The following is a 12,446-nucleotide window of genomic DNA, read 5'->3' as shown; positions in this document are numbered from 1 at the left end:
CATGCAGGAATGAAAAAGGGAGGTTGTGTTTGCATGGTCCAACAAGTCCACCACCGGTTATGTCAATCGAGGTGTGCACATCTGCATGTAAACTACGTTATTAGTGGAATATTCATTCCACATTCCACACATATATATGCATCCACATGCACACATGCAGCTACTGTCAGAGCCTGTTTAGTCTGCAGGAGTGAGGTGTCACCAACCAGCAGGGCGAGAGGAAGCGATGTAAGGTGTAATGTATTTTTATAATCTCCCTTACACTTCAATAGGTGTCACATTACTCAGTTCAGTTCTTCAGAAACAAATCAGATAAGGACTTCAGTTGCAAGTTAAAGCTAATTTGGGTGATAATGAATAGGCAGTGTTGTTTCTGAGGAAAATGGAACATGGCATCACAGAACATTATGACCAGTGGAGTCTGATGGAGGCAGACGTGTTGGTCAAACTCCATCGAAGCTGGTTTACCTTAAAAACAAAAAGATCCGCTGACAAACATCTCTTTCCCCAATGTAACTCTATGGGAAAAGGGCTCATTTGGGGCCTCTGTCATCTCACGTGACCGACCCAGAAGACTTGGATATCAACATGTTTTTGGTTCTGCACAAGTATCGCAAGGACAACCTTTTTAAGAAGGCGGTTGAAGGAATGAAAAAGGGAGGTTGTGTTTGCATGGTCCAACAATTCTGCTCACCCATCACAGAAGTGCTCCCAAACTATTGCATGATACTGCATGCACGTCTGCACTTCACTTGCCCACTGCTGAATCATTTCTACACAGAGGGAGAGAGAGAGAGGGAGAGAGAGAGAGAGAGAGAGAGAGAGAGAGAGAGAGAGAGAGAGAGAGAGAGGGAGAGAGAGAGCAAGAGAGAGAAATCTGCATGGCTTCAGGGATTTTATAACCAGCTCACACCAGGATCATGAATCGACTGTGTTTCTGTGTGCTTATCGTATTTATTGCTCGCAGTGATCTCATCAAAGTGTGCTTGTTGAGTTGAGATATCAAACCACGGTGTCACATTTAACTTGAATTTCACACTAATTGGGCACACAAAGCGCACACGCTAGCACACACGGTGATATATGGACAGAGACTAACACGGCTATACTGTTTGATCAGTTGTCACCCGCTGCAGCTGAAGGGGACACAGTCACTGCGGGTAAAATTGATAATGTCAGGTAGCTCTTCATAAACAGAGCTTTAAAGGTCTCTTGATCTGACTGTGACCACGTTTGCAGTGCTCAACCTGCAGGCCGATCACATCTCTGGCGCGGCCGTACAGTCAGTGATTTGAAATGTATGTGCAACGGCTACGCTCTTTTGAAGAGAGTTCACCTTTAGTGACCGTGTGCAGCGAAGCGGGCACGTGACGAGGATCCTGAAATGAGGCATTAATCAAATAAAGGTCGATTTGTGATTGACGTCTGGTGGCTGATGGGGGGAGAGAGGGGGAGAGAGAGAGAGAGACAGGTGGAGACTACAGTGAGTGACAGGACAGTACAAACCCTCACACAATCTGGATCAAACAGTACACCAGTTGTTTGGACATGTACTACAAAAACACAAAGTAAACTTAAAAGTTTTTAGCACTGAATAGACCTAAATACAAAGTGAGTGATCACAACCTGGCCATTGAGACTGGTGGACGCAGACAAACCTGGCAATGCAGAAGAGAGACTGACACTGCCTGTGCGTTTAGTATGTCACAGTATGTAGTCAAATGCAAAATGACAAAAATACAAGGATGTCCTACTGCATCCGGTCGCATTTGGCCGGATGCAAGCTAGCATGCTTTTCTGGCTATTCTGACCCAGAATGTGTTAAACCTCAATGATATAACGCATCTCCTCTTTAACTCTACTTGAAGCCAATGCGGAATTGCCTTCAATTTGCATTCTTTCCAATGGCCATCAGGGGGCGACTTCTCCTCTAGTAGCAAAAATAAATCCGTGTATAAAAGTCTATGAGAAAATGACTCTACTTCTCACTTTATTTATTACCTCAGGAAACATTGTAAACATGAGTTTTCACTTCTTTCATAAAGTTCACGGAGTAGCCAGAAAAGCATGCTGGCTTGAACACTGCAAAATACAACCTGATGCAGTAGGACATCTTGGTCATTTTGGCATACTGCATTTTACCTGCTCAGTATTGGGATATACCAAATCTTTTTTTTATGGCGTACTAAATAGTATGGTAGTATGTTGTACAGGTAGGGACTGAGCAGCACTCGTATAGCCCGTATAAACACAGGAGAAGCTCTCAGACTTCAAAGCTCTCTCATTATTACAATGTACGATATTTTAGGGCTGCAACTGATAATTGTTTTCATTGGTGATTAACCTGCTGATGATGGTGGAGGAAGTGCTCAGAGAAATACAACAATGTAAAAGTATTACAAGTAAAAGTCTTGCATTTAAAATGATGGTAGTGTAAAGGTACACAAATACAAGCAGAGCAATGTACTTATGTATGAAATGCAGTAGTACTTGTTCTGCAGTAAAATGGCCCCTTTGACAGTACAATTATTATACATAACATCATTAGATTGTTAATACTGATGCATGAAAATACTTTTGTAGCTAATTAGAACTGCTTCATATACAGTCAGTTAGTAATTGGCTAGTAGTTTAGATCACAGGGTAAATCTGAGGCGTTGGGTAGGAGGCAGGATTGACGAAAATAGTCCTGGAACTCAAATGTGTATTAATTCTTATTCTGTATACTTTGCTGTTTCTGTTAAATACTGTGAATTGTCGGTTATTCAAATGAAGAAACCACAACGAAACACTGCTTATTGTCACTGCTGATTTCATCTTTAACGATACATTGTATTTAATAAATCCATCATATATCTTTTTCATATAAAATCTCAGATGATTCAGTGGAGTAAAAGTACAACATTTCTCCCCCGAAATTAAGTTGAATAGAAGTACAAAGTAGCATTAAATAGAAAGTAAAGCACAAGTAGCTCAAAATAGTAGTATTGAGTAAATACGCTATTTTAGCTCATTTCCACCCCCGAAATCAATGAATTATTTAGTCTATTTGTCAGAGAATAGTGAAGAAAGGCCCATCAAAATGTTAAAGATCTTTATATATTATATTTATAATGCTATGAAAAAGAGAAAAGCAGCAAATCCTCACATTTGAGTACCTGCAGTTTTTACTTTTTTTGCATGATAAATGACCTTAACAATGAAACCATTAATGATTAAATGGTGATTATTGTGTATATTTTCTATAATATTGTAATGTGCAAAACATTTGCAGTATTTGTTACATTCTGAACCGTCATACTGAGATTGTAAACCTTGTACAACGTACTTTGGCAACAGCGTACTTAATGACAGCCGTCCCAACGAAGCACATTTGACAGAGAGGATGAGAGAGGAGACAGGTGTAGATAGATAGAGACTGAAAGTGAGGCGGAGGAAAGAAGGAACGGCAGTCTATATATAGGTAGAAACAGAGAGCGAGAGAGAGAGAGAGAAAAAGGGGGAGAGACAGAGAGACAGAGAGAGAGAGAGAGAGAGAGAGAGAGCTGATAAGGAGAACAGAGGTGAAAAGAGGCTGAGATGCAGAGAGATAAATTACAGCCTATGCTGTTATCGGCTGTGACACTTCGACAAATAAAGACAAAAATAAAAACCCAACAGTCTTGACATTTAAAGCGTTCAAAGTCGGCCTGCAGATGTAACGGGTGTTGAACACGGGCTGAGAATCTGCTGTAGCGATGCCGACAGGGTGGAGCGTTGTGCTCTACGTCCTGGTATTCAGGGGGTATCTCAGCCTCTCTCTCTCTCTCTCTCTCTCTCTCTCTCTCTCTCTCTCTCTCTCTCTCTCACATACTCTCACTCTCTCCTCTGTTACCTTGGCAACATATTTTCTGCTTGGAAATAGCATCTCTCGCTGTGCCCACTGCAAAGAAAAAAAAAAAATTGGCACTTCAAGAGATTTAAACGGGTCTAGAACAGATTTAAGTTACAGACCTACAGATTGGATGGAATTGAGTTATTTTGTTCTGCATGCCTTGGCATCAAATTGGCCGTGTGACGGAGCAATGGAGGAGTTAAACATAACAGCCACTGATGGGCTTTCACTATATGTAACCAAGGATGTAGAGGAAGGTGTATCTACAAAGGAGTCCTTTTTGTACAATTTCGTATTCGCAGAATAGAGTTTACTCTGTCGATAAAGATAGTTTGATGTTTACACAGGTGGTTGTTTGCCTCAAGATTTATATACATCGAATATGAAATCCAGCTCTTGACAAGGAGAGCACAAGTGAGAGAAAGATCCTCGGCAGAGGTGTTATTAAGAAATGTAGGATAAATAATAAAGCACAGAGGGCTGAGGGTTGATCTGTGTGGATTTCCTGATTTAGTCTCCACTCACAGATGAAGGGGTTTAGTGCGGCGGTAAGAACTGTGGGTATATCTCGCTGCCGAGGCCGCCTGCTATGCTTCGGAGTGATACAAAAAAAAAAAAAACACCTTTGTTTGCTTGCTGCCAGTGCAACACAGAGAGCGACAGGAACAATCTAATGAAAGAATATCCGGGCGTTGAGATTGTAGGAGCAATCACACTTGCGGCTGCAAAATAAGCTCAGATCTTACCGAAGCAGAGAGAGAGAGAGAGAGAGAGAGAGAGAATCACATCCAGGTAAACATGCAGCACGGAATTAAAAACAGGAAGACACAAATAAAAAGTGGCTTGACTCCTGGGAGAGAGAAGCCATAATGAAATAAGCATCTGAAAGAGAGCAGGTGTTGGAGGCTTGACAGACTTCAGCTGCATAACAAGTAGCGCGTTTACTCTCCCATGCCTTTGTCAATCAAAACAACCAATCTCATGGATAAATGCCCCCTTAGCATAAAAAACACAGACAGAGACCCTCAAGTGGAATCATGCCTGAATCAGCCTTTACATATAATGTGACTCTCTCTCTCAATCACAGGGTTGCTCTCAGGTAGAGGAAAAGTGCACCTGGCTCTGAATTTCAAGCAGCACATCTTTAAAAAAACGCCAATAAGACATCAAGAATGCACTGGAGCTCGATCAATTCATTTCCTCATCAGAAACACAAAGCAACACAGCTCCCTTTGGTTTTTCCTGCTCCTCTTGGATCGTTAACGTGACAAACAGGAAGCAAAGACTCAAAAGAGAACTCTTCAAACACAAACCTCTCTCACACACACACACACACACACAGAGAAAGAGAGAGGCTTGATGTCATTGCTGTATCCAACCCTTTTGGGATCAGCACCATGGATAGCACCGCCACACGGCCACCACTGTTTAGTACCAGAAGGGGGCAGTAGGAGCTGGTCTGGAGTCTGCAGTGGGGAGACCAGGATCAGGCCAAAGAGCAGGATCTTAGCAGGACGCTGAGGTCGACAGTTGTGCTAATCCCGCTGGCTCAGCAGAAAAGGGAATGGACTTATGTGGAAACTCAAAAACTGCAAGTGCAGAACGGAGGAGGAAGTAAGGAAATCCCACCGAGCTGATGCAGCTTTATGAAAGTTAAAATAAGAAGAGAGCTACTATTATATATCAAGAATACACGTTGGGAAGCATGCGGCGTGTTTACTAATCAAAATAATTGAGACTAATGTGGTCCTGCATAAAAGAGATACACTGATGTAAACGTGCATATGTTTTATCGAGTATTAAAAATAAAAGCACTCACTGATGCATTGTCAGCAGTACTTTAATGTTGGAGCTGACCTGCTGGAGGTGGAGATCATTTTAACTGCTGTATATACCGAGCATAATAATCTATAATAATTCATAAGATCTTCTCTTTGTAATCTGCAAAGCAACGAGTAACGCATTTCTGAGGGAAATAAATGCGTTTCCCTCAGAAATATAGTGAGCAGGGGTTTAAATGAACATAATACACAAGTATCACATAGTTGTAGCGATGTACTTTACTGAGTAAATGTACTTTCCACCACTGGTGACATTAACTTTAACGGTGTATGAATGTGGGGCAAAGGGAAACATCTATCTGGGTGTTGTGAAAAGGATCTGACAGCATGTCGCTTTAAAAAGTGGGCAGGTTACTGAATGTTCTCGTCCCAAGCAGGTCTTGATCGTCACACACCGCTATAAAATATTACATTGTTTGTGTGGAAAAATCACATTCAAAGTCTCGACCGTACTCTATAATTTACAGACTCAAACCCCCCCATGACTAAGCACTGGGGGTGATAGTGGCAAATACACAATTATAGATTAAAAGATTTGCTAATTAACCTTCTTGATCAACTAATTGATTAATAAACCTATTGTTTCAGCTCTGAATGATAACCCTAATATTGTATTAAATGGGCTAAAATGTGCCAAAACAGTAATTTTAGATGTACAATCATAACAAGAAAGGAATGTATTGATAACAAATCAATCAAAAAAGACGCACTTAATAAAAGCGTTGGTGTATTTCGACAGGGTTGGAATGAGCCATTTTATTGTGGGCAGTTGAGATACATGTGTAAATATCAACAGAAGGAAGTTTATGGTTGACGTCTGTACATTACATTCCAACAAAAAGAAAACGTGATGGTCTCGCAGTCGATTCAATGTACGCTCTGGATATTGTAACAGAGACTCGCTCTGAGTAACTCGTAACACATTACTCATTCATCTGTGTAAAGACAGTTCATAGAAAATAGAAAGCAACTCATGACTAAAAGTTTAATTGGTTAACACTTTAAATCACACCTCTATCTATGTCTACGTAATTTCAATACAGCCATACAATACAAGTATACACGGTTATTTTGTGGTTAGAGAAAAATACAACCAAAGAGGGTATGGAGATGCAAACATACAGCTGTATTTAAACTTCTCATACATGTGGAAACGGGTCAGAAAAGGCCGGAGCCTTTTTGTATCAGCGGTACGATCTCATTATGCACGAGGGAAGAAAAAAATAAATCACAATTTTACTAAACATAGCCTGAGACAAGTGTACAATATGCACGCTCGTGGGAAAATAAAAGCTATGTGAGAAAATAAAAATACTAATAGACGGCTGCTTCTCCGCTCGCTCTGGTAAAAATAAGTCTCTGATGTTTGTCCACGAGTTCCATCTTCTGGCAGCTGAGTGCCACTGGAGAAGGGGGGGGGGGGGGGGACTGTGCTGGCCGGGGCTTTGGGGAATAGTCACTGAGTTCCTCATCCGATGTGACCGCAGGAGAAAGGGGACGCAGGAAAACTAGCTGAATTTCAGTGTTTTTTAGTCTTTTAAATCTGTCTGATTTTTCCATATAAATCAATAAGTCTCAAGCTTTTCATTCCGGTCCTCAAAAGAGGTTTCAGGTGTGCGGCTGGGATGCTTCTTTTTTTTTTTTTTTTTCTTCTCTTCTTGACGCTGGTGGATGGGTTCTCATTGGTTATTTTTGGCTTTGGCGTGTGTGAGAATGTGAGACTTGAGATTGGTCGACTGCGCAAACTTCTTATTGCAGCCGTCGAAAGGGCAGACGTAGGGTCGGTCTCCAGTGTGGATCCGCACGTGTGTGCGCAGGTTGAAGTCCAGAGAGAACCGTTTCCCGCAGCCTTCAAAGGTGCACTAGAAGAAACGAGAGGGGGGGGGGGGGCTGTCAGTCTTTACGCTGATCACACAGTGCGTGACATCCAATTTGACTATTCGTTACACCTCCCCCGAAACACTGATTGTCCAATCACGGCGGGCTTGCCGAGCTTTGGATTTCCCCTCATGGTGAAGCGGAGTTGTGAGAATGACACTCTGCACTTCAAAAGTTTGCAGGTTTTGTGTATTTCTTAATATTCCCAAAACCAAAGACACAAGAAAGACCCAAGGAACAGACTTGAACAGTGTGTTTAGCTGCTCTTATGTAAGCTGCAAGTGTTTAAATGTCCGGCTAACTAACTTACTACACCTACAGTAGCTACCTAACGTTGAATAATAAACAAACTACTTTGGGTTTTACAGGTTAAGTTAAAATGATTCAGTGTATTGTTTCCCAGCTGTGTGGAAGTTGGTCTTTGATGCTATCAGAGTTTAGATTAACATTAGTCTCTCTCTCTCTCTCTCTCTCTCTATGTTACCCAAATACATTTATGTATGACAAACACATAGATTAGTGTTTTGTAATGCAAACAATAAAACTAAGCAGCCAAACAGAGTTATTACGTTAGATGGTGAGGATGCTGATATTATATATGTAGCCATCAAATGCATAATACAGAAATATTATAAGTTATGTGTCAGATGTCTTCAACCAACTCATGAAGCCAACATTATTACTGTAAACTGCATATGTGCAGGAACAGGAAGTTTGACAGGTGCAGCAAACGCTCAATGGAAAAAGACTCATCAACATGTCAACAATACCAGCGAAAACATACAAATGTGATTGAAATATGTCAGGAATTATATAAAGTAGCGGCCAATCCCCACTGAAAAGTGCATGTCGTGCATGTCACAGAGCAGATACGCTTACATTTTATTAAATGCATCAACGCTCACTGGCTCCGTATTGTGTTTCTCTGAGGACTCCGTGTGCACAGAGCCGAGACGCCACTCGGCGGTCCGCTGACCGGTTGCCCTCGACACCGATATTAACGGCTCTGATTCAAAAACGTTGAGCTGGAAGAAAATGTGCATGCAGGCTGAAATACAACCGTGGTGTTCTGTCGGGAGTAGAAGAGCTACGAGTAAGGAAGAGTAACTGAAATAAACTAGTTTATGTGGAAACCTTTTTTGGTAGATTACAGCCGGCTTTAGAAGCACTGCAGAAGGATTCACGTTTTGTTTGTGTAATGTTTATTTAGTGAGGTGGCTAACACAGATACTGGTATTGAAAAGATGCAGCTTTTTATATTATAGCATGATTTTTGAAAGCACATTTATCTGACTGCTTATGTTAATTCTTGAAAAAGATACCATGTGCAGTAATATAGAAAGCCGAGGACGCAGTACATTGAGACGCAACGAGAATCGTTGAATCGTAATGAAGAGAAGATTCCCACCTCTGGAGCTCGGTGGGTGACATGACTTATCATCCCTTTCTCCTTCGCTTGAATTTTGACTTAAAACTCTGATGGGCTTATGTGCTTAAAATGTAAAAATAGTGCGAGTGAATCTGCGCGTGTGGGGGTGTAAAGTTAGTCCAGATGCTAACCTGGAAGGGTTTCTCCCCCGTGTGAACGAGTTGGTGACGTTTGAGTTTGGAGCTCTCGACGAACGCCTTGCCGCACTCGGCGCAGACGTGCACGCGGGGTCCGTGGGTGTGGAGATGCTTCCTCATGGCCGAGTTATCCCTGAACATCTTTGTGCAGCCCTGGAAACAAAAGAAAGGGCCGACACAAAGAGATGACACGCAGCACAGACAAGCAGATAATGTCAGGTTATATGCAGCAGATCTGTAAAGTGGTGCACTAAAAGCGTTTTTGCTTCCTTGTGTATAAATGTCAAGTGGCCCCAGCATTGCGTTTGATTTCCTTTAATCCTGATTCCTATTCTCCCCTGAAATTGCTCTGTGATCAGCTCCCCGCTAACACAGTGAATAATCCTTTACATTAGCAAAACATGTAGTTCAGATAAGGTTTGATTGCTCTTGTAAGTACATACAAATCAATACACTTGAGTGCTTTCTTCACTTTTAAATAACCTTTACAGGAATGTTCAATTACCCAGAAAGCAACAGTGTCAGACTATTAAACCCATCAGGAGCTATGAGCTCTGTTTTGTGGTGGGAACAACGTCATTAGACTCACTTTATGAGGGCAGGCTATCGTCCGGGGAGCGTCGTCCTCTTTCACTTTCCTGGGCTTCATCCTGATTTAGGAAAAATAAAAAAGGACATGGTTTTAGATTTTAAACAAACAAAAACAGACAAAGCCATATCTTTCTAGACAAGCGCCCGTGTTATCCTCTAGTCCAGTTTTAATGCTGATGTGTTTTAGTTAACCAGTAACCAGTAGCAGTTAGAGGCCATCTGCGACAGCGGAAACATCCTCACTTGACATTTCACCTCGAGAGGGAACATGTTTACAGAAAAGTGAACAGTGAGAAGATTCTGAAGTTATTGTGGTAAATGATTTCATAATAAATACTATAAACATTCACTGGTCTCTCCACGAAACAAGCCTGCTAACCATGCAGCTGACATTTTACAGGCTGCGTGATTAGATGACAACATAACTGGATGAATAATAAATAATGAAAACTTCTGTGAACTACAGTGGGTGTCATTTTACACATCCAAAACACAACCTGACAATTTTGGGCAGCAGCACTACAGTTCTTTTTGTTATGGTCTATATATATATATATATATAATACTTTCTTCTGGTCTATTTCAGCCCGTTACAGTGGTATACTCCTGCTTAATAAATACCATACACAGAGCTTGCTCAAAGCTTTTGGATTAACATGAATAAATATCTGCAGACACAGAAAAATGCCTTCAAATCTTTGCTCTTTTCCCTTATTTCTATTATTATATAGAATTATATTTTCTTTATATTTAGTTGTTATCCTGCATTTAAACTGAACATATAGCTTGATTTGTGACAAATAAACGCTTTAAATCTTCAATTTTGAGAGAGAATAAAACAAGAAGAATTCTAATAAATACTAAATAAATAAAAAACAGAATATCTGATAGTTGTGTAGAAGAACACAGCCATGTTTATCTCATACTAACATTGAACCTTTTGCATATTTATCCACAACAGGTGTGTTTATATTTGGGAGACCCCCCCACACACACACTCACCTGGCGAACTCGGCCAGCTGTTTGGGGTCTGAGAGATCGATCCCCGGGATACCACCAGGGGGCAGCTTCTTCCCCGTCATGTACTCCGAGTAGTCCGGAGGGGAGTTCTCCCCAACGATCTGCTCCTCCACCACCGACTCGTGGTCGATGTCTGTTCGGTCATTAGGAACACATTAATCTAAAGCCTGAACTAACAACCCCAAATAACTGCTGTGATCCTTAAAAAAACAATATAAAGGATAAAGCAAAGCATCAACCAGACTTTGGTTGTGAAATTAAATGGGTAACTTGTAGAATATCCTAAATTGATGGGCTAATATCACACTGCACACGCAGTACCACCACTTCTGCACAGAGGCAGTAGTTAGCTGTCTAGTGAACCACCACCAACAGCAACAACCAGAGCTAACTGCTAATCGATCTACTGGCTAATAAAGTACTAGACTCACATTTCCACGCGTGTTAAACCTCCACACGTACACACACGATAATCTAGTTGCAGTTGAGCAAAGCACGTGCGCCACAGTAGTTTTGCGGCCTGCAGATATTCAAACCCCAGCTGTCTCGAGCTCTCTACTCTCTCCCTCCCCCCCCCCCCTTAGCACCGCCGCCATCTCTGCCTGGCCGCGACTATCGCCATTTTTTCGGGGGCCGCCGCCATACTTACTAGTCTAGGGGAATATGGCGGCGCCCAGCAACACTTAAAACATGGCCTCCCTTCAAAACAAAAACATTTCCATACGACACGGCGGTGTTTCGTGGAGAAAAAATGCAATATTTGTCGCTTTTTGCGGCAGTGCGCACTAGCACTCCAGGAACTAGTCTGGTGCAGCAGGACAACGCCCTGGCAGCGAGGCCTCATGTAACGGCTATCAGCGGACAGCATGACAGACAGACAGGCTAACGTTTACTCACCCGATGCCCACATCGTAACAGAGAACTCCCCCTCCAGTGTCTTTATTTGCACCTGCTTCTGTTCCCATTTTCTCCCGCCGGCCTCCGCGCCGCTTAAGTAGCTCTTTTTGCCCGCTTTCTTGCCCCCAGTGCCGCCGCCCCCCCGTCTCATCCGACCCACGGAGCTTTTCCCCGCCACGGTCACCAGAGTCTGTTCGATGTACTCGTCCTCCACCCCGGGAGCCGGTACCGGGATGAGGATCTGGTCCTCGAACCCGCTCCCGCCGTCCGTGTGCATGTCCGAGTCATCCCCACCGACCACCTCCTCCCGGGTCTGGACCAGGATCACCTCCTGGTGATGGTGATGGTGGTGGTGGTGGTGGATCAAGTTAGGGTCGTCCGTGACCAACGGCTGGAGCGCGATCATGGGCTGCCCGTCGTCGTCGTCGTCTTCATCATCTTCATCGTCTTCATCATCGTCGTCGTCGTCCCCACCAACCACCGTGGTCTCGATAGTCTCCACGGGTATCGTTTCCACCTCTATCTCGTGGAGCTCCACGATCTCGGCCGGCATCTCCGAGCCGTCTGTCTCGATGTACAGCGTATCTCCGGATGCCATATTGAAGTCCGCCAGCTTGCCTCTCTCATTCACGCCGTGTTATGCTTCTTTTTTGGACCTCAAAAACACACTCTCTCTCTCTCTCTCTCTATCACACACACACCCCCAGCTCTGCTCCTGCCTCTGTCTGTTCTCCCTCTTCCTCGATAACAACTCTCTTCGCTCCGTCCCACGCCACTTC

At 42.8% G+C, this 12,446-nt stretch overlaps 1 protein-coding gene across 1 annotated transcript; it reads right to left on the bottom strand.

Annotated features, from left to right (window-relative positions):
- Positions 1 to 6,441: 6,441 nt before the first annotated feature.
- Positions 6,442 to 12,446, bottom strand: yy1b (YY1 transcription factor b). The gene is made up of 5 exons (XM_076083745.1): positions 11,668 to 12,446; positions 10,753 to 10,903; positions 9,749 to 9,809; positions 9,154 to 9,312; positions 6,442 to 7,577 (listed from the first exon to the last, which is right to left on the bottom strand). Exons 1-5 carry the CDS (start codon positions 12,263 to 12,265, stop codon positions 7,395 to 7,397), a joined length of 1,152 nt encoding a protein of 383 aa, XP_075939860.1. The 5' UTR covers positions 12,266 to 12,446; the 3' UTR covers positions 6,442 to 7,394.

Source organism: Anarhichas minor, unplaced genomic scaffold (assembly GCF_050575085.1).
Source record: "Anarhichas minor isolate MPS153535 unplaced genomic scaffold, ASM5057508v1 ptg000136l, whole genome shotgun sequence".
In the NCBI taxonomy this organism is placed as follows: domain Eukaryota; kingdom Metazoa; phylum Chordata; class Actinopteri; order Perciformes; family Anarhichadidae; genus Anarhichas; species Anarhichas minor.
This window is presented reverse-complemented; position numbering and strand designations above follow the sequence as displayed.

Excerpts from the sequence above, each read along its gene's own strand:
- yy1b (XM_076083745.1), bottom strand. The coding sequence starts at position 12,265 with ATGGCATCCGGAGATACGCTGTACATCGAGACAGACGGCTCGGAGATG. Across the intron at positions 9,313-9,748 it reads CGATAGCCTGCCCTCATAAA|GGCTGCACAAAGATGTTCAG; the intron begins GTGAGTCTAATG and ends TTTTGTTTCCAG. Across the intron at positions 7,578-9,153 it reads CGGGGGAGAAACCCTTCCAG|TGCACCTTTGAAGGCTGCGG; the intron begins GTTAGCATCTGG and ends CGTTTCTTCTAG.